Source organism: Oncorhynchus kisutch, linkage group LG20 (genome assembly GCF_002021735.2).
Source record: "Oncorhynchus kisutch isolate 150728-3 linkage group LG20, Okis_V2, whole genome shotgun sequence".
NCBI classification, from domain to species: Eukaryota; Metazoa; Chordata; class Actinopteri; order Salmoniformes; family Salmonidae; genus Oncorhynchus; species Oncorhynchus kisutch.
This window is the reverse complement of record NC_034193.2, coordinates 49,353,003-49,375,508: the sequence shown is the minus strand read 5'-3', so window position 1 is coordinate 49,375,508 and position 22,506 is coordinate 49,353,003. Positions and strand designations below refer to the sequence as shown.

General features: G+C 45.4%; 1 protein-coding gene across 1 annotated transcript in view; it reads right to left on the bottom strand.

The window, feature by feature from the left end:
• Window positions 1-6,967: 6,967 nt before the first annotated feature.
• The window catches only part of LOC109878451 (nodal modulator 1-like), a 32,056-nt gene continuing 16,517 nt past the window's right edge, over window positions 6,968-22,506 (bottom strand). The window contains exons 24-45 of the mRNA XM_031799124.1: window positions 22,088-22,225; window positions 21,653-21,742; window positions 20,974-21,079; window positions 20,629-20,779; window positions 20,322-20,499; window positions 19,847-19,988; window positions 19,352-19,483; window positions 18,905-19,041; window positions 17,166-17,253; window positions 16,922-16,985; window positions 16,734-16,829; window positions 16,008-16,309; window positions 15,040-15,199; window positions 14,613-14,739; window positions 14,191-14,304; window positions 13,850-13,977; window positions 13,376-13,517; window positions 12,950-13,144; window positions 12,395-12,496; window positions 9,253-9,372; window positions 8,885-8,977; window positions 6,968-8,685 (exon numbers count right to left, since the gene is read on the bottom strand). Coding sequence (XP_031654984.1) covers window positions 8,554-8,685; window positions 8,885-8,977; window positions 9,253-9,372; window positions 12,395-12,496; window positions 12,950-13,144; window positions 13,376-13,517; window positions 13,850-13,977; window positions 14,191-14,304; window positions 14,613-14,739; window positions 15,040-15,199; window positions 16,008-16,309; window positions 16,734-16,829; window positions 16,922-16,985; window positions 17,166-17,253; window positions 18,905-19,041; window positions 19,352-19,483; window positions 19,847-19,988; window positions 20,322-20,499; window positions 20,629-20,779; window positions 20,974-21,079; window positions 21,653-21,742; window positions 22,088-22,225 — 2,937 coding nt within the window. The 3' untranslated portion in view covers window positions 6,968-8,553. The remainder of the gene's footprint in view (window positions 8,686-8,884; window positions 8,978-9,252; window positions 9,373-12,394; window positions 12,497-12,949; window positions 13,145-13,375; window positions 13,518-13,849; window positions 13,978-14,190; window positions 14,305-14,612; window positions 14,740-15,039; window positions 15,200-16,007; window positions 16,310-16,733; window positions 16,830-16,921; window positions 16,986-17,165; window positions 17,254-18,904; window positions 19,042-19,351; window positions 19,484-19,846; window positions 19,989-20,321; window positions 20,500-20,628; window positions 20,780-20,973; window positions 21,080-21,652; window positions 21,743-22,087; window positions 22,226-22,506) is intronic.

Below are 22,506 nucleotides of genomic sequence, written 5' to 3'. Positions count from 1 at the left end.
CTTAGCTTTCTTGGGAACAGGAACAATGGTGGCCCTCTTGAAGCATGTGGGAACAGCAGACTGGGATAAGGATTGACTGAATATGTCCGTAAACACACCAGCCAGCTGGTCTGCACATGCTCTGAGGACGCGGCTGGGGACGCCGTCTGGGCCTGCAGCCTTGCGAGGGTTAACACGTTTAAATGTTTTACTCACATCGGCTGCAGTGAAGGAGAGTCCGCAGGATTTGGTAGCAGGCATGTCAGTGGCACTGTATTGTCCTCAAAGCGGGCAAAAACGTTATTTAGTCTGTCTGGGAGCAAGACATCCTGGTCTTGGGGCTGGTTTTCTTTTTGTAGTCCGTGATTGACTGTAGACCCTGCCACATACCTCTTGTGTCTGAGCCGTTGAATTGCGACTCTACTTTGTCTCTATACTGACGCTTAGCTTGTTTGATTGCCTTGCGGAGGGAATAGCTACACTGTTTGTAGCCTTGCGAGGGTTAACACGTTTAAATGTCTTACTCACTTCGGCCACAGTTAAGGAGAGGGGGGCCCGCAGTCCTTGGTAGCGGGCCACATCGGTGGCACTGTATTATCCTCAAAGCGGGCAAAGGAGGTGTTTAGCTTTTCTGGAAGCAAGACATCGGTGTCCGTGACGTCGCTGGTTTTCTTTTTGTAGTCTGCAATTGCCTGTAGACCCTGCCACATACGTTTCGTGCCTGGGCCATTGAATTGCAACTCCATTTCACATTTTCCAGTCCATGTGATCAAAACAATCTTGACGTGTGGATTGTTCCGATTGTTCAGACCAGCGTTGAATGGTTCTAGTCACGGGTACATCCTGTTTGAGTTTCTGCCTATAGGACGGTACAAGCAAGATGGAGTCGTGGTCGGATTTGCCGAAGGGAGGGCCAGGGAGGGCCTTGTATACATCGCGGAAGTTAGAGTAGCAGTGGTCCAGTGTTTTGCTCGAGCCGGTACAACAGTCAATGTGCTGGTAGAATTTAGGTAGTCTTATTCTCAAATTAGCTTTGTTGAAATCCCCAGCTACAATACATGCAGTCTCAGGATATATGGTTTCCAGTTTACATAGAGTCCAGTGAAGTTCTTCCAGGGCCGTCGAGGTATCTGCTTGGGGGTATACACAGCTGTGACTATAATCGAAGAGAATTTTCTTGGGAGATAATGTGGTCGGCGTTTGATTGTAAGGAATTCTAGGACAGGTGAACAAAAGGACTTAAGTTCCTGTATGTTGTTATTGTTACACCATGAGCCGTTAATCATGAGCCATACACCCCCACCCTTCATGCATTTTGTATGAAGAAACCAGGTGGCTGTACCGACTCTGACAACCTATCTTGATTGAGCCATGTTTCCGTGAAACAGAGAATGTTACAATCTCTGATGTCACTCTGGAAGGCCCTCTGGTGCCCTAATTTCGTCCACCTTGTTGACAAGAGACTGGACATTGGCAGCTAACATGCTCGGAAAAGGTGGGTGGTGTGCTCGCCTTCTAAGTCTAACCAGGAGGCCGCTCCTTCTGCCTCTCCTGCGGCGACGACATTGTTTTGGGTCGGCCTCTGGGATTATATCCAATGTCCAGGGTGGAGGTCCAAACAAAGGATTCGCTTCGGGAAATAAATATTCCTGGTCGTAATGTTGGTCAATTGATGTTGCTCTTATTTCCAATAGTTCTTCCCAGCTGTGTGTAATAACACTTAAGATTTTCTGGGCTAACAATGTAAGAAATAATGCATAAAAAAACGAATTACTGCATAGTTTCCTAAGGACTTGAAGCAAGGCGGCCATCTCTGTCGGCGCCATCTCGATATCAGAGGCAGCTGGTGATAACCATTACCCTTCCTTCCCAGATCAACCCCTCTACAAGTCATGTCTGTCTGTCATCATCCTTTTATGAATATTTAATATTCATTCCAAATGGCACCCTATTCCCTATATAGTCCACTACTTCTGACCAGAGCCCGTAGTGCTATTGTAGGGAACAGGGTGCCATTTGGGATGCTACTAATGTCTCCACTTCACTCCACTCAGTTCCACGGCTCTCTCGTCAAGTGTCTGGTTTGGTATTAATGTGTCACTGTGTTTTGTGTCCCCCTCCCTTTCCCTGCGATGACTTGTGTCTGGGTGAACGTGTTGTGACTGACTGGGACTGAGTGAGTCAGTGAGAGAGAGAGGCAGCTGGTGACTGGGTTTTGGATGGCAGTAGGTGGTGTGTGTGTGTGTGTGTGTGTGTGTGTGTGTGTGTGTGTGTGTGTGTGTGTGTGTGTGTGTGTGTGTGTGTGTGTGTGTGTGTGTGTGTGTGTGTGTGTGTGTGTGTGTGTGTGTGTAGGAGGGTGTGAGGCAGAGTGTGACAGAGCACCGAATGCTGGCTGGCAGTGGGTATAGCGGTCATCTGAGGCAAACAGGGCTGGTTTCTGTGTGTGTGTGCGTGTGTGTGTGAGTAGGGGTAGTCTGAGGCATGCACGTCATGTAACACTTTGGCATAAAAAAACGATGTAATGGGAGAGACAGATGTTCAAAATGGCCCAGTGCAATTTGAAAAGTGTCACCATCATGCAATTCTATATGTAAATAGATGAAGAGCAAATGGTGATAAATGCTACTCTTCTTTAATACGCAGTGTCGTTATCCACCCAGACTATTTGATAGCTTAATCAGAGTAATAAAACCACACTGTGCAGAACAGAACTGCACTTCCATGGCACGCTGACATCATCGGATCCCATCTCTCCCACCAACATGCTTCCTCTCAGCACTATAAATGGCACGCTGACATCATCAGATCCCATCTCTCCCACCAACATGCTTCCTCTCAGCACTATAAATGCATGAACATGAAATAGGTAAACAGATACAACATGCAATTTTCCCATCGAGGATATTTGATAGTTAATTAAAGTAACAAAAACCATAGCAGAATTGAAACAGTGTTTAGCTCGTGTCCTACTCTGGGCTGCTGCAGACTTACATGACACGATGACATCACCAGATCCCACCAGCATGCTTCCTCTCAGCACTAACCCAGGGATGGTTTGTATCTCCTCTCCTGCTCTGACACAGACAGAGTCTGCGCCCCAAAAAGCAGCCTATACCTATTTAGTGCACTACTTTTGACCAGAGTGCTATGGCCCTGGGTCAAAAGTAGTGTACTATAAAGGGAATATGATGTCAGTTGAGACACAGAGGGACAGAGAGGGAGTGGAGTTGCCCACGGTGACTAATAGGCTGTATTTCAGAGGGGAATTACAGTGGTCCAGAGAGGAGAGCAGTTTAATCCACCAAACCATTACAGCCCTGCAGACTGGAGTTACATCCCAAATGGAACCCTGTTCCCTACATATTGCACTATTTTGACTAGTGCCCTATGGGCAAGCCTATGGGTTCTGATCAAAGTAGTGTACTATATCGGGAATAAGATGCTATTTGGAATGTAGACAGGGACGGAGGGGAGCAATGAGAGAGCTCTGACACCAGCCATCATTTTCACAGGCTGAGGACCATCAGACAGACCTGGGTCCAAATAGTATTCAAAATATTTGACGTACGTTGACTTAGCATTTCTTCCAGCCTGCCTGGAATGACGGATGGGCAGGGTTTGGGTTTGCACTTCTGGGACTATTCCATTGTTTCCATTGGGCCGGGCAAGCTTTGACAGCATTTGAAACATTTTGGATGCTATTTGAAGCCAGGTCTGGCTGAGGGCTATCAGCTCTACCCTCAGTGGGGAAGCTGTAAGCTTGAGGGAGAGGTCAACAATGCAGGGGCCAGGGATAAGGCTGGTCATGGTGGGGATGGAACGAACACATGCTGTACCTGTTCTTTTCACTCTGTCATTTAGGTTAGTATTGTAGAGTAACTTCAATGTTGTTGATCCATCCTCAGTTTTCTCATATCACAGCCATTTAACTGTAACTGGTTTAAAGTCACCATTGGCCTCATGGTGAAATCCCTGAGCGGTTTCCTTCCTCTCTGTCAACTGAGTTAGGAAGGACTTTGTAGTGACTGGGTGTATTGATTAAATCAAATCTGATTTGTCACATGCGCTGAATGCAACAGCCTTACCGTACAATGCTTATATTTGCTAAATAAACTAAAGTTAAAAAATAGATATAATAACGAGGCTATATACAAGGGGTATCGGCACCGAGTCAACGTGCGGTGGTACGGGTTAGTCGAGGTAATTGAGGTAATATGTACATGTAGTTAAGGGAAAGTGACTATGCATAGATGATAAACAGTGAGTAGCAGCAGTGTAAAAAAGAGGGTGAATGCAAATAGTCAGGGTAGCCATTTGATTAGCTGTTCAGCAGTGAGGGTTATAGGATGTTAAGGAGCCTGTTGGACCTAGACTTGGCGCTCCGGTACCACTTGCCGTGCGGTAGCAGAGAGAACAATCTATGACTTGGGTGACTGGAGTCTATGACCTTCCTCTGACACTGCCTCGTACAGAGGTCCTGGATGGCAGGAAGCTTGGCCCCGGTGAAATACTGACCTTCTGAAGCGCCTTGCGGTCGGTCGGATGCCGAGCAGTTGCCATACCAAGCACTGATGTAACCAGTCAGGATGCTCTCGACGGTGAAGCTGTAGAACTTGAGTTTTGAGGATCTGAGGACCCATGCCAAATCTTTTCAGTCTCATGTGGGAGAATAGGTGTCGTAGTGCCCTTTGCCAGACTGTCTTGGTGTGTTTGAACCATAAACATTTGTTGGTGATGTGGACACAACTACAGCCCTGTCGATGTGAATGGGGCCGTGCTCGGCCCTCCTTTTCCTGTAGTCCACAATCAGCTCCTTTGTCTTGCTCACATTGAGGGAGAGGTTGTTGTCCTGACACCACACTGCCAGGTTTCTGACCTCCTCCCTATAGACTGTCTCATTGTTGTTGGTGATCAGGCCTACCCCCGTTGTCTCGTCGGCAAACTTAATGATGGTGTTGGAGTGGTGCTTGTCCACGCAGTCATTGGTGAACAGGGAGTACAGGAGGGGACTAAACAAGCACCACTGAGGGGCCCCCATGTTGAGGATCAGCGTGGCAGATGTGTTGTTGCATTACCACCTGGGGGCGGCCCGTCAGGAAGTCCAGGATCCAGCTGCAGAGGGAGGTGTTTAGTCCCAGAGTCCTTAGCTTAGTGATGAGCTTTGTGGTCACTGTGGAGTTGAACACTGAGCTGTAGTCAATGAACAGCATTCTTACGTAGGTGTTCCTTTTGTCCAGTTGGGAAAGGACGTGTGGAGTGCAATAGAGATTGTCATCTGTGGATCTGTTGGGGCGGTATGCGAATTGGAGTGGATCTAGGGTTTCTTGGATGGTGGTGTTGATGTGAGCCATGAGCACCCTTTCAAAGCACTTCACGGCTACAAACATGAGTGCTACGGGTCGGTAGTTATTAAGGCAGGTTACCTTGGAGTAATTGGGCACAGGGACTATGGTGGTCTGCTTAAAACATGTAGGTATTAGACTCATTCAGGGAGAGGTTAAACATGTCAGTGAAGATACTTTCCAGTTGGTCAGCGCATGCTCAGAGTACACGTCCTGGCAATCCGTCTGACCCTGTGGCCTTGTGAATGCTGACCTCTTTAAAGGCCACGGAGAGCGTCATCACACAGTCGTCCAGAACAGCTGGTGCTCTCGTGCATGCTTCAGTGTTGCTTGCCTCGAAAAGTAATTTATCTCGTCTGGTAGGCTCGTGTCACTGGGCCATGCTCAAAGGGATATTCAATGTCTGCTTAATTTTTACCCATCTACCAATAGGTGCCATTCTGTGTGAGGCTTTGGAAAGGCTTACTGGTCTTTTTCGTTGAATCTGTGCTTGAAATTCACTACTCAGTTGAGGGACTTCACAGATAATTGTATGTGTGGGGTACAGAGATGGGGTAGTCATTCAAAAATCGTGTTAAACTTGAGTTATTATTGCACAGTGAGTCCATGTCCATATTATGTGACTAAGCACATTTTTCCTCCAGAAGTTATTTAGGCTTGCCTAAAAACACAATTCCACTTTGACATTATGGGTTGATTGTGTGTAAACCAGTGACCCAAATTTGACATTTAATCAATTTTAAGTGGAGGATGTAGCAACAAAATGCAGAAATTCAAGGGGGATACTTTCTTGCATTTTCTGAAGGCACTGTACAGGACATAGGCTTACATAAATACAACATACATATGGCATGAAATCACAAGGTGTAATTACACAGTACCCAAGGTCGCCTGGAACTTTTGTCCTTGCGTCTGCCCACTTGAAAACACAACTCAACAATGGACATGATTCTCATAGCGTAGAAAAGAAGCCTTGACTGTATCGATCAATCGTTTCCTAACCCAACACTGCCCCCCGGAGACATGGTGAGGACACAACACAACGAGTTGTACAAAGCATTAGGAACATCTTTCCATGACAGACAGGTGAAAGCTATGATCTCTTATTGATGTCACTTGTTAAATCAACTTCAATCAGTGTAGTAAAAGTGGAGGAAACAGGTTAGTTAAAGATTTTTAAGCCTTGGGACAATTGAGACATGGACTGCATGTGTGCCATTCAGAGGGTGAATGGGTAAGACAAAAGATTTAAGTGCCTTTGAACAGGCTTTCGACGCCTTGTAGAGTCCATGCTACGACAACATTGGGGCTATTCTGAGGGTAAAAGGGGAACAACTTAATATTAGGATGTTCCTAATGTTTTGTACAACAATTTGGTAGGTGCAGTGAAATGTGTCATTTTACGGGGTCAGACATAATAGTACGGCACCCCGAGGCAAATGAAGTACCTTGCTTAAGGGCACATCGACAGATTTTTCATCTTGTCAGCTAGGGTATTCGACCCAGCAACCTTTTGGTTAGTGGCCCAACGCTCTAACCGTTAGCAGTCGCTTCTGTCCAAAGCCACATACATTTGTTGCATGGCTCCAGGGGGAATCAAACCCAGGACAGTTGCACACAGCTCTACCAACTGAGCCAAACAGGAGCACATTTTCCCAAGATTTTATTTATCATTCATTTCACACAGATCAGTCTCTTCAAACCGACTCTCTCCGGCAACCATAACCTAATTGGAATATGTTTCAACTCAGTAAATAGCCATTGGCCTGTTCATCTTTTTCTTTAAAATTGGCCATAACTAAGAAGAACAGGAGAATAGCATACCATGTACAAAAAGAGATTGGTTCGGGTGGTTCCATTTCACATTCAGCATTAATATTACCACGAGTAGAAACTTGGATGAACCAATGACATTTTCTTCAGTAATTATTTATGATCACATATTTTATTTTAGCTTAAGGCAACGTGAGGTCAAGACAAACATTGTACTGCAAATCCTAACTTACAAGTGAATTTTCACTTAGTCATGCATTGATGTCAATGGGGAAAACCTGTAAAGATTTGACTTTTAAAGTGAAAGTTAGGATTCGTCCCGGAATTCGTTGAGGAAATATCTCCTCGTACGTAATAGATACTTGTCTGATACATTTACACTGGTTGCCGTTGCCTTCAGATAGCTTGCATACCATGAAATCTGTTTATTTTCTCAAAAACACAAACACACCATAAAATAAATTTGCTACCAAACTGCTCATCATTCACATCAGACAAATAAAATGTTAATAAATTAATAATTATCACTAACAAAAAGTTATACCCCTACAGCTCCCTACCCGAAATCTTAATTTCTTATCTTGTTACTGTAATGATTAACCCTAACCCTTTCAAACCCCCCCACCCTCAACCCACCCACTCTCCCTGAGCAAACTGACACACCAACACATTCAATCCATCACAGCCTGTCGAACCCATTATAGAAACATGACATAACAATTCATGACCATTATGACAAACCATTCCATACTAGAGCCAGGAGTTTATTCAGACCAGGAACCATTTATAGTCCAACATCTGGTCAGGTCATGTGGTCACGGAAAAAAAACTCCTGGCCCTCCTTATGACAGTGACTTGCAGTGACTTGAACAGTTGGCTGAATTGGATGTGATTAAAATGAATGCCATTACACGTCATAGTAAATTACTTGTCATGAACAGTTTGTCACTTTTATAACGAGTTATAAAGCTTTCATGATGCATCGTTACCACAAAGCGTGACCCTGAATCCCAAAATCCCCATGAAACCCACATTGACGTAACCACCTCCCTTAAGACCTCCATAGTTGTTTTTTTCTCTCAATTGACAATTCATTCATTACAAATGTAAAAAATAAAATAAAGAAAAGCACCAATGGCTCATATACATAGACAAAATGGATTCTTCTTAATATTTCTGATGAGTGAGTGTTCTATAAAACAAAGGAGTCCCACAGAACTACACAGCCAGTCTTCCATAGAACCCATGCAGAGCCTGGTTGGCTATGGGTATTGTACGGTAAAGTATGCTATTGTACAGTATGGCTGCGAATGAAATGGCCCTATCCCCTACATAGTGCACTACTCTCATAGGGTTCTGGTCAAAAGTAGTGCACTATACATGGAACAAGGTGGCATTTCAGACACAAGTCTGTGGTTCCTGTTGGGGTAGTTTACATGCTAGATGTTAGGTCTGTGGATCATGTGCGTCGGGTCTTCTGTCTCTTGGCCTGGCGTTTGGCCTCGTCCAGGGCAGCGTTGTCCCCACCGGCCTGGCTCAGGCTACGCACCCCCTGCAGACGGCTCACCAGCTGCAGCAGCAGGGGGATCACCTGGGGGGAGACAGGGCGTTAAAAAAGGGTGTGGTGACACTTTATATTGTCTTCCGTGTACTGAAATGCCATGAAGATTCTACACACACACACACAGATACACACTTATGCAATAGGAGGTCTGCTTGAACATTTACCAGACCACTCAATTACAGTACATTGGATACATGGCTATGCAATAGGAGTGGAGGCAGTGTACCTTCTCATGGTTGTAGGCTGCCAGCAGGAGCAGTAGAGTGAGGGGTAGAGCTATGTAGGAGCCCTGGGCTACGTCCTGGTCAGGAACTTTACGCTGTGATGAAGAACATCACATTGGGTTCTCATTCATTATTCAGAAGAAACACAATGCAGGCTTTTATTTATCACTGTAATGAGAATATTCTAAATGTATTACATTAGTTGTAGGATGAACTAGGATGAAGTTGCCTGTAGACGCTGATCTGTTTTGTGCTTTCCCACATCATGGATAAGGTTAGAATGTGGACAGGGTAAGCTGATCTTAGATCTGTGGCTGAGAACTTCTAGCTGGAGGATTCAGCCCTGGCGGAGTAGGTACTGTGTACTTACATTGGGGTTGAAGGTCAAAGTGATGTGCTTATGGTAGCCTGTAGAGGTGAAGGAGACTTGGGGCAGAGAGAAGTCGTACTGGGAGCGAGACAGTGTGGAGTGCAGCATCAACACATAGGTCTGTATTGGGGGAGAGGACACGCAACAAAAAGTATGTTTATGGTGATGACATAAATATTAATTCCACTGACCCAGAGCCTCTGGATAAACCTATACTTTCTATTATCAGGCGAATAGCAACCATTAAAGGCCCAGTGCTGTCAAAATCCTGTTTTCCTGTGTTTTCTATCATATTGTACAAAAGCTGATGAAACTAAAACTGTATAAGTGTGACAGATGTGAGCAGTGAAATCTTCTGATAGTTGCTGGTTGAAAGAACAATTTCCACAAGACATTCTAATCAGCAGGTTTCGCTTGGGTGAAGTTAATGGACCAATAAAGAGAGATTCAAACCTCTCTGCCAATAAATAGTTTTCAGGTTACACACACACCACACATGGCTTCACATTTGATTAAAAAAAATATATAAATATAGTTATTTTTCACGAGTCGTAAAATGTAATTTTTTCTCCTCCCAAAAACCAGAGGGAAAACAAATACATATTGTAATCAAAAACAACATTGTAAACAAAAACAAATCAAAAAGCACCGATATCAACAATAAAAAAAGGAAATGAGAAAACATTTTTTTCAATTTAATGTTTGTGTCATTTACAAGCAATCTGCTCTGCTTTGATTGAAACTTTTCCTCACCTACGCTGGCATTTCTCAACCACTGATCAAGTGGGAGTGGGGTTTAGAAGGGGGGGGGGGGCGAACTAAAAATCAGTTAATACACTTGGAGAGACCATCATTCTATCACTATTTTGCATTGCTTTTGTATGACCTGTTAGGTTTCATTTCTACGGGGGAGGGGGGAGCGGCTGCACCATGAAATAAACTTCTCGGCCAATCAGGTTCATTAAGAGAGTAAGAGAGCCCCAGCCGTTCCCCATCCTCACTGGTCAAGCATACCCCACCTGTAGTCTGTGGTGTAAAATCAATGTTACGAATATGATAATGACCCATGTTTGTAGACCTGGACCTCCTGACTCGGCTATGTCAGCCACACCCGCTGCTGACAGGTGTATAAAATAGAACACAGAGCCATGCAATCTCCATAGACAAACATAGGCCAGAGATTAGCCTTACTGAAGAACCCATCACAGAATGCCACCTTTCCAAACAAGTCAGTTCGTCAACTTTCTGCCCCGCTAGAGCTGCCCTGGACAACTGTGAGTGCTGTTATTGTGAAGTGGAAATGTCTAGGAGCAACAACGGCTCAGACATGAAGTGGTAGGCTACACAAGTTTACAGAATAGGACCGCCAAGTCAGCACAATAACTGTTCGTCGGGAGTCATGAAATGGGTTTCCATGACTGAGCAGCCGCACACAATCCTAAGATCTCCATGCGCAATGCCGAGCGTCGGCTGGAGTGATGTAAAGCTCGCCACAATTTGACTCTGGAGCAGTGGAAACACGTTCTCTGGAGTGATGAATCACGCTTCACCATCTGGCAGTACGACGGATGAATCTGGGTTTGGCGGGTGCCAAGAGAACACTACCTGCCCCAATGCATAGTGCCACCTGTAAAGTTTGGTGGAGGAGGAATAATGGTCTGGGGATGTTTTTCATGGTTCTGGATAGGCCCCTTAGTTCTGTTGAAGGGAAATCTTAACGCTACAGCTTACAATGACGTTCTAAACTATTTGGTGCTTTCAAATTTGTGGCAACAGTTTGGGGAAGGTCCTTTCCTGTTTCAGCATGACAATGCCCCCGTGCACAAAGCAAGGCCCATACAGAAATCGTTTGTCGAGATCGGTGTGGAAGAACTTGACTGGCCTGCATAGAGCCCTGGCCTCAACCTTTGGGATGAATTGGAACGTCGACTGGGAGCCAGGCCTATTCGCCCAACCTCACTAATGCTTGTGGCTGGATGGAAGCAAGTCCCTGCAGCAATGTTCCAACATCTAGTGGAAGGCCTTCCCAGAAGAGTGGAGGCTGTTATAGCAGCAATGTTCCAACATCTAGTGGAAGGCCTTCCCAGAAGAGTGGAGGCTGTTGTAGCAGCAATGTTCCAACATCTAGTGCCTCCAAACTGAGGATGCAGTGACCCAATGGAACCCACCACAGCCTGAACACTCAGAAGACCTGTTTGGTAATGGAGCCGACGCCTGTGAAGAGGTATTTCGACAGCGCAATTATGAAACTCGAGACATGTGTCTTGACTTGAGAACAGAGACTGAGGATGCTACCCCAGAGAGCACACCACAACCTGAACTCTCAGGTTCTGAGAGCTCATGGAGGAGACCCTTTGTTGTTGCTACAGCGTATCTGGGGCTGCTGGGTCTTCTCCTACTGGCTGGGATCATCTAGCTATCTATCACATTTATACAGCCAACCTACAGAGGGAGAGAGACATTTATAAAAGCCTGCGCTGTTCCCACATCACTACCGAACAGACATCCTGGAATGAGAGCTGACGTGACTGTCTGGCGAGAAAAGCAGACCTGGTGATCGTAAACAGCCAAGAGGAACAGGTAGTTCTCACTACATTTAACAAATGCATCTGGATTGGTCTGACGGAGAGACGGAAGGGCCCTAGAAATGGGTTGACAGCACAGCACTGACAACACACACACGCCTAATGATCATTCTGTTTAATCAGCTTCTTGATATTCTTGATATATATAGTGAATTTTCATAGAGTGAAGACCTTTACAATTGACTGTTATATCTTGAAAAAAAAAAAAACTTCATTAAGAAAATGTATTTCTATATGTTGTTAAACTGACAATCCCTAAATAAACAGATTCATTTTGTTCTTGATTTCTCTGTTGGCTTCTGCTTTAATTGATAAAATATTGTTATTATTTAGATTTCTTTTCGTTTCTGGGAAGTGTATTACGACTTTGTTAAATATAATTTAAATAAGTTGTGATTTGATTTAAATAATACCACTGACCCAGAAGAGCCATTTCTGGGTTGGGTAGAGCAGTGCTTCAGGTCTCAGGAAGGCAGTAATGATGCTTCCTTGGCTATCAGCTACACACATTTCTAGCCCGCCTTATACCACCTTACATACTAATAGCACATCCATACCTCTCCATCCCTGTCCAGAGGCGGGAAGTGAAAGAAGAGGGACTGTCCCAAAGACACACTGTTGATGGGGTTGTCAAGGTTGTCACTCTTATACAGCTTCACCTGCATGGGACAGGAGGAGAAATACAATTATATGGAGCCATAGAATTAAATAGAGGACTCTAGGTGGATATAACTCGTTTTAGCATTAGTCTATGTATGGAGCACATAAAGGTGTTGCTCAAAGTGGCATCACACAATCACAACATTACATCAAACAGCTATATTTTAGCTTCATCTACGAATTAGTTCCTTATGGCACATTGAAAATATTTTGGGGATTGAGATAGGTAGTTGTGAGGTGAGGTTATGGGTATTGTAGTGAGGGGATCTTACAGAGAGGGTTTTCAGGTGTTCTGGTGAGGTTTTATGGGTATTGTAGTGAGGGGATCTTACAGAGAGGGTGGGCAGGTGTTCTGGTGAGGTTTTATGGGTATTGTAGTGAAGGGATCTTACAGAGAGGGTGGGCAGGTGTTCTGGTGAGGGTTTATGGGTATTGTAGTGAGGGGATCTTACAGAGAGGGTGGGCAGGTGTTCTGATGAGGTGATGATGTTCCCACTCAGGTCAAACTGGTTGATCTGCCTGAAGGCGATGATGTTGACTCCCACGATGTCGGTGCTCCCAACCTCTATGGAGCGGTGCTGAGGCAGGGCTCTTTCGATGTGGTCGTTGCCCTGAGCTCTCAGCTGGATCAGGTATCTACAGCCAGGCTGTGAGAGAAGCTCAAAGTTAGCAACACAAAAACAATAGCAGAGCTATTAGCAATTGCCACAGCAGTGTGTGGGATATCAAACGCAATGACCCCATCTCCACAAAGGAACTCTTACAAATGTATTGCATCCGTTATGTCTATGTAGGCTTCATAACTACTTTACATGCTTGTATACAGGCTTTATAACTTTTATGTGGCTCTTATGAAGCCTCAAAAAGGCCCGACTCACCAGCAGGCCCCTGAGCCTGAAGCGTCCCTCCTCGTCAGTGACTGTGTCCTCGCTGTAGATACTACACTCTGCCTGTCCCACTGCCTCCACTGACACATCCCTCTCAGCATCTCCACTCAGGGACTGAACTGCCCCGTAGCAGCTAGAAAGGAGGCAGTAAACCAGGAAACTGGTCAGACAGGCAGCCATTTTGGGGATCGATAGGACACAGACAAATAATTACACACACACGGACATTTTGGGGATGGGATTGTTACGCTCCTTGTCAAGTAAGTCAGCAAGAACATGCCTGAATAAGATTTGTTACAATAAAAATAAGTGGCTAACGATGGTTTGGAGGGGGGGGGGATTGAACATCATTCTGCCTTGTTTAGTACATGTTTGCACTTAGTTTAAAGCTCATTGGGTTTCACTCACTTTCTATGAAAAGTACTACATAGATACAGATTGATTTGATTGGCCCGTTTCTAGTACCTGTATGCGGTTTTGAATCCGGTGATGTCGATGCTGAGGTTCTGTCCCTCCTCGACGGTGATCATCTGAGAGGCTGGCTCAAACCTGAACTCCTTCATCATGGGCTTGAAGTAGTACTGGCCTGGGCTCTGAGGGGAGGGATAGAAGGGAAGAACAGAAGAGATGCAATCAATAAATGCCCCCTGCAGTGTTGCTGCACCAATCCAATCAGCACCAGTTCACATCACACAGAATATAGACTTCCACCTAGTAGCCCGGTGTGTTTAATAGTCAATCATTCAGGAGGAGGATAATACAGGGATGAAGTAGGTGTTGAGTTCAGTCAACATCAAGGTCCTTACCAAGTTGTTGAAGGTGAGGACACCAGTGTCCTGGGTGAGCAGGTTGGATCTGAACGATCCTCCACTGAGAGACAGCAGGACTCCAGACAGAGAGTGACCATCCTCTGACTTGATCTACGACACACAGAGAAAGATAGGAGATATGACAATGAACACACTGCATAAGACTACACAAACCCTGCTGCAGCCAAAACTATATTTAAGTTGCAGTTTGACACCAAGGCAAAATTCCAAAAGAACACTTGTTGAATGGCAATACATTCGCAGAACAGACTCATCAACTATTTATTAAACAACCCTCACCTTACCGAAGGAGGGATAATGTTACTAATTAAACAAAAAACTGTGTTTTGCCAACAAGACAAAAGCTAATAAATGGCCTGTTCTTTCCACTGAGCTAGCTAGTAGTATGTGTTCTGTACCTTGAAGGTGACTCCAGCCAGGGCGAAGGCCTTGAAGTCTCCCTGGGTTCCCTCTACAGTGCTGAGGATGAAGCCCTCCTTACTGGCACTGACGTCATAGTGACGGTCACTGTGCAGGGGACCAACACTGGGGAGGGAGAAACAACCATTAGAGAGTCATTTAGATTGACTTGTGTTACTGTACGTTTCTGACAAATGTCACAATCAAGGAGCATTTATCAAACACCATGAGAAAACCTGCCTGAAGCTAATCTAAAGCAACAACATTGTAACATGGTGGACATTTCAAGTGGCTAGATTAAGACGCAAAGTGGTCAAATGTATTGTTAAAAAAACAACAACAAGAGCATGATTTGAACAAGCAACCCCAGCCTTACGGCTAACTCAGCAGTGACTGAGGTTATGGTTAGAGGATAGTCATGTATACCTGTAAGCCCCGTTCTCGTTGGTGGCGACGGTGACGAGGGGGGCCTTGGCTCCTCTCTCGGTGATGGAGATCTCCACCCCCTGCAGCTCTGGCGTCACTTGGCCCTCCAGGAACAGACCAGCGCGCCCCGCGATGTCTACCACACGCCCTGGACAAGACTCTGTGAGAAGGGGACAGAGTAAGAGAAGGCATATAGATTACCGCTGGACACAGACAGAGCTTCATGGCCGGTGATGTCCACCACACGCCCTGGTCAGATCTCTGTGGATGGGTTCCGGTAGGGGCAGAGAATAGGGAGTTACCATATATAAATATAGAGACAGACAAAAACAGGTTATACACCTGTGGTGGAAAATGACTAAGTGAGTTATGCTATCCTGTGTGATACAACTTAAGAGAATTGTCTCCTGCTATAAGTGTTTTTTTTTTCTCTTTCTAACCAGATACAAATGTGTCTTCATGTGACTTAGTCACAAGACTGGGCGTATAGCTAAGATCCGTTTGGGTGCGACCCCAGCATGTGAGACATCCCGTGTTTTTACTATCTGTGAGCTGTGATAAATGCAGTTAGATGGTTGAGCCCTCGAGCTATCAACCTCGAGCCATCTTAAAATCTGCACAGACAAACCAATCGCCTTGTACACACTATGTTCTGCCCCTGTTTACACACATCTGCTAAACTGCCATGTAGGCAAGAGGTTGTACTTTCTATAACAGCAGAGAGCCAACTCTGTTCGTTGGGCTTTTAACTCTGCACTGTTGTGTGGATTGTTGACTGATCCATTTTTTTGCAAATCTTATTAAATAGAATTGTTGTTTGAAGAATCTACAGTCTCTCTTCCCTTTTGGTTAGAATTTCCACTACATAATCACAGAGAGATATGCAGACAGACACCACAGAACAAACACACACACAAAGTCAATAACATAACACAAAAGAAGAGGATAACAAGGAAGTGAACTCTGACCTCCAGTGATAGTAGCCTCAATCTCCGGCGGATAGAAGAGAAGCTCCTTGGAGGAGGGAGTCACAGTGATCCTCTCCCCAGCCCTGGCCCAGTAAGAAAATTCGTAGTGAAAGGGGCTGGTGAGCTCATCAGCTCTCTCTTGGATGGGGGGCTGGCTGTCACCTCCATCCTCAGCCTCTTGGGCGCGTCTCTCCCTCTCCTGGCGCCGCAGCTCGATCTCCTGCAGCTGCTGCTCCTGTCTCTGCTCCTCCAGGCTTCTCAGAGGGCCTAGGACCAGAGCTGGCTCAGACTCTATGGAGGATCTGATGGAGGACACATAAACAGTGTTTAGGTTAATACAGCAGGACCAGACTATGGACGACCTACAGGAGGAACACAATGATAATCATTTTTGTTGTTGTTGTCATATTTAGAAAAACAATCAAGTAATTAATGTTTAAACCCTAATTCTGGAAATGCATGTACATCTCCAACCATTTTATGAATCATGTACACTGTACTGTTCTATGTAAATAGGTGGTTGAATCAAATTATGCACACAGATTCACCCCTTTGAGTTAAATGTATATTCTGTATACAGTACTGCTCAGCAAATCTTACACACAATCTCAGATATTCATCTTGCAAACAAGAACAATGCCATCAGTCCACATTTTGCCTGGTTGTTTGGACATGGTAGAGTGAAGGTAGAGTGATAGCAGGCCTATAGAGGTGACGGGCACTAACTTGATGGTGACCGTGACATCTAGGATCTTATCAGTGGTGATTAGGCCAGTCATGTGATGTCTCACTGCAGTCAGGGTCAGGATAGTGGGGGCAGACCTGAAGGAGACATTTAGACAAGTAGAGTCATTCACTTTGGTGGGGCTATTTAAAAGGAAAACATAGAAATGGATCCAATAGAACACCCTTACGTGTCGTAGGTATAATAGTCCTGTTCGAATTGGTGGCAAGATCGAGGAGTCACTTTGTACACACCTGGCAAAAGCAAGATTAGATGATTAATAAGCATAAATATTTGACTCATGTATCTACCGGTAACCTACATTAACCTAGGTTAGTCTCATAAAGACACGTTTTATTTTCCAAAGAGAGGTCTTTCAGTAAGGATATTGAAGAGAATCGAAGACAAGTGAAAAGAAGAGGAGTTTCTCCCACCAGGCTTGGAGAGACAGAAGCGGTTGACCCCCTTGGAGAGGTTATAGACGCCAACGTTCTCAGGCTTGCTGCCGTCCTGAAAGAACTCCTGCCAGGATACACAGACACTCATTTAGACTTTCACCACAGCAACCACGATTATGTAATATGAGCTATTTAAGGATCCTTATGCTCAGCAATTCACTCATACTCTTCTTATCAGAGCAGCTGTCCAACAGTATGTGGACAGCTGCTCGTCGAACATCTCATTCCAAAATCATGGGCATTAATATGGAGTTGGTCCACCAATTGCTACTACAAAAAGCCTTCCAACTCTTCAGGGAATGCTTTCCACTAGATGTTGGAACGTTGCTGCTGGACTTGCTTCCATTCTGCCACAAGAGCAATAGTGAGGTCGTCGGGCACTGATGTTGAAGCGTGATTCATCGCTCCAGAGAACGCGTTTCCACTGCTCCAAAAGGCCAATTGTGGCGAGCTTTACACCACTCCAGACAACTCTCGTCATTGCACATGGAGATCTTAGGCTTGTGTGTGGCTGCTCGGCCATGGAAACCCAATTCATGAAGCTCACGACGAACAGTTTATTGTGCTGACGTTGCTTCCAGAGGCAGTTTGGAACTCGGTAGTGAGTGCTTAAACCGAGGACAGATTTAAAGGGCTACATGCATCAGGACTCTGCGGCCTTGTTCTGTGAGCTTGTGTGGCCTAGCACTTCGTGTCAGAGACGTTGTTGCTCCTAGACCTTTCCACTTCACAGTAACAGGACTTACATGCGGACTAGACCGTGTGCACACATGTTGATTTTGTCCATCCACACCAGACACGATAAGGATATGCAGGTTGAAATTTCAAAACAATCTCTGAACAAACTAGATTCATTTGGGGACAGGTCGAAACACATGAAACATTCATGGCAATTTAGCTAGCTAGCTTGCTGTTGCTAGCTAATTTCTCCTGGGATATAAACATTGGGTTGTAAATTTTACTTGAAACGCACAAGGTCCTTTACTCCCGACAATTAATCCACAGATAAAAGGGTAAACCGATCTCCTCAGGCTTCTTCTTCGGACTTTATATGGCAGCTGGCAACCAACTTTAAGGTGCATTACCACCACAAACTGGACTGGAGTGTGGACCTCAGTTAAACTTTCAATCACCCATGTGGGTATATGCTCCTAAAAACCAATGAGGAGATGGGAGAGGCGGGACTTGCAGCACGTCGAGGCAGTCAAGCTTCACAAAAAAAACAAGTTATATTTTAGCACCTGGCTACGCAGACGCTCGTTGATGCTCGCAAGCATCGTGGGTGCAATGACTGAACAACGTGTGTGTGTGTGTGTATATATATATTATGCAACGCACACGACGTGGGCGGTGTGGTCAGCATGTTACAGTTGACCGGGGCAGCTCTAGCAGGACAGATTTGGAATAACTGACTTGTTGGAAAGGTGGCATCGTATGACGGTGCCACGTTGAAAGTCACTGAGCTCTTCAATAAGGCCAATGTTTGTCTATGGAGACTGCATGGCTGTGTGCTCGATTTTATACACCGGTCAGCAACGGGTATGGCTGAAATAGCCAAATCCACTGATTTATAGAGGTATCCACATATACATACTTTCGGCCGTGTAGTGTAACAAGCACAAACAGAAATACACACACAACTACACATATGAACAAACCTAAAGACACAGTCTCTCTGTCCCCTAAACACAGCCCTCCCCTGTGTTACTACTGACCAGGGTGATGGCGTGGGACAGGGAGCAGCGGAGGATGTAGCCTATCTGTCTGAGCTCTACTCCCAGCACGTCAGAGTCCAGCACCTCCACCTCCACTGACTTGAGCTTCCAGCACCACTCCTCATGGGAGATACTCACTGGGAGGGAGGAGAGCAGAGCGTCAGAAAGTGAGACATTGCTACAATATTGACATAAGGACAAGACATACATAACCTAGCCGAGAGACTGGAGTACAGCCTGGCTTTAGTGTATGGATTTATTCTTTTACAACATTGACCATCCTATAACATACTTGTTCAGTAGACACTTAAGGGAAGAAAACTGAACGAAACGAGGAGCTAATAAAAAGATCTTGTCCAAAAATACATTTTTGTTTTCCATAGCATTTTTTTTTTTAAATATTTAAAATACCTTTGCCCCAATGAACACGACCCAGGAGGTCCGTACCTTTGTATTTGCCAGGCAGAACGTTGTCGAAGGAGATTTCCAAGGTGTCACCGCTCCCCGAGAGGAGCATGCTCCTCCTCTCCCCCTGACGACTCACCGGCTGCAGGGTCACCGACAGGTCATCACAGTTCGCTGGGGGTCAAGAGGTCAAAGGTTATTCAAAGTGGTAAAGCCGTGAAAATGAGACAGTCGCTGGTTGGCTGTCTAACGAGGATGCTAGGACTAATAGAGTATTCAGATTGACTGTTTTCAGCGTTTGTCCTGACAATGACCCAGTTAGGCATCAAACACACTCAGTCTGTCTAATAGAAAAGCACTTTTAACCATGACGGTCTTCATTCAACAGAAAATGCGCCCTACTGTTCCCTGTTGAATAGGAGTTACTTCTCCCTAAGGGGTTATTGTTAACCTTGAATTATTCCTACTTGACATCTAAACAGGAAATGTTCAGAGTGAGTCATAGACTAATGGGAGAGAGCTCCAGGGCAGGCTTACCCAGACAGTAGACCCTGCCCGAGACGGAGGCCATGAACTGGGTGAAGAGGAGGTCGGAGAGGGGCCTGTCCACCAGGGAGACCTCCAGAGCAGCAGGCTGCAGGGCCAGGCCAGCCTTTACCTCCGCCTCAGGAAGAGACACCTGCAGGGAAGGATGGAAGACAGGATGAAACGTTAGCCTAAGTACAGCCAAGGTAAATGGAAAAATCCTGTTTGGTCGTATTTTGAGGGTAACATCCCTAAGAGCTGATCTCACATAAATAGGACTGGAAGAAGGATGAAGTTGCCCATAGACACTGATCATAGATCACTTTAGTATGCTTTCTTCACCCTTATAGGGACATGATTAGGAGCAGCTACGCTGATCCTAGATAAGGGCATAAGGGCAACTTCGCTCAATACAACCAAAGCCACCAAAATTCAAAAGCCACCAATTCATCTCATAGTCAGAACAAGCTGCATTTCTGTAACGTACAGTAACACTGTAGTCTCCAGGTTTGGCATGGAAGCAGAAGGCCCCCTGCTGGTCTGAGTCGGTGGTGCGGGTGGCGGTGTTGTCCTGTCCCCGGGGAGTGAGGGTCACCTTGTAACGCCCCTGCTGCTTCAGGCCCTCTGGCAGACGGGTGATTGCGATCTGACCACACACGCTGAACCTGGAGAGGGGGATGAGAATGACATTTATAATTTATAATGCTTCAAGAGAACAACTACGTAGCTGTTATGTTAGATGTTATGATTATAGATGGAGGCATCAATAGGACACACTGAAAGTCAAAACTCACCCAGCAGTGATGATGTCAGGGAGTTGAGGCGTGTTGGGAGCTATCTTCACCGTGATTGGCTCAAAAAACATGAGGTCCTTGTGCGTGCGGAGGGTGTAGGTACCGGTGGTCATATTCTCCAGGCGGTAGGAGCCGTCCTCTTTGGTCAGAACTGTTAGAGGGGAAGAAAGAGAGAGGGAGGAAAAGGGAGAGAGAAAGAAAGGGTTCGGCAGAAGGACGATCCCAACGCAAATGGACATAGCATGTCTCCACGTTAATCAAACAATGTCATCTCTGATATTTCTCCTCCGAATTTGAACACAGATAATAGAAGTGAAATGGGGTGGTGGATGTCACTATGGTTACCTTTGATCTGGTTGTTGAGGGTTACCGTGGCGTCAGGTACCCCGTCCCCCTCCAGGCTGTTGAGAACCCTGCCGGTCACAGAGAAACCCATGACACGGAAGATGGGCTACAGAGAGAGAGAAACACAAAACACGACACCTCCAGGGTCATGTACAGTATTATAACCACTGTTAATCACACGACACCTCCAGGGTCATGTACAGTATTATAACCACTGTTAATCACACGACACCTCCAGGGTCATGTACAGTATTATAACCACTGTTAATCACACGACACCTCCAGGGTCATGTACAGTATTATAACCACTGTTAATCACACGACACCTCCAGGGTCATGTACAGTATTATAACCACTGTTAATCACACGACACCTCCAGGGTCATGTACAGTATTATAACCACTGTTAATCACACGACACCTCCAGGGTCATGTACAGTATTATAACCACTGTTAATCACACGACACCTCCAGGGTCATGTACAGTATTATAACCACTGTTAATCACACGACACCTCCAGGGTCATGTACAGTATTATAACCACTGTTAATCACACGACACCTCCAGGGTCATGTACAGTATTATAACCACTGTTAATCACACGACACAAAGGCCAATGCTGTATGATTTGAACCCATAAGTAGCAGCCAAGCAGGAAGCTGGAGCACTGTAAACTTACCTCCAGCTTCAAGCTGTTGTGCTCCACCCTGAAGTCCATTCTGGAAGGCGCCACGTCAAATGTGATCCTCTCTCCCCTGTAGAAGGGAATCTGAAACACAGACAAATTAGTCCAACATAGTCAAAGTGAAGGACAAGAAACCAGACAAAGTATATAATTTTTATATAGAGCTCTCCAGATTTTTGTACAGAGCCTTCCAGATTTTTGTACAGAGCCCTCCAGATTTTTGTACAGAGCCCTCCAGATCCCAAGTATATTTTACACATGAATGACAACATAAGAACACCGACTGTGCTATTTCAGCAACACACATTAACTGGGAGGGATATGTGCTGAATACGTAGTTTTCAAAAGGCATTCTCTTAGCCCAGGGCTAATTTGCCATGGGATAAGTGCAGTGTGAACCACACGAGTGTGTTGTGGCGGCCATCTTACCACAGTGTAATCTCCGCTGGCCAGTGAGGGGAAGGAGAAGATGCCGTCGTCTCGGGACAGGGCGCTACACAGGTAGACCAGGGAGTCATCTCCAGACTCGGCTCCATCCACTGGGGCTGTGTCACAGCCACTGATGTCCTGGGAAACACAAGAAATACACATATTAGAGGGAATTGTATTTATTTAACTAGGCAAGTCAGCTAAGAACAAATTCTTATTTACAATGACTGCCTACACCGGCCAAAACCGGACGACGCTGGGCCAATTGTGCGCCGCCCTATGGGACTCCCATTCACGGCTGGTTGTGATACAGCCTGGATGTAAGATAAGCATTACATATATCTGAAACTTGAAATTCACGTTTTGGGTAAAAACTGTATGTATCCGTCTGGGTTACAAGATCATAATTTAAATATTCA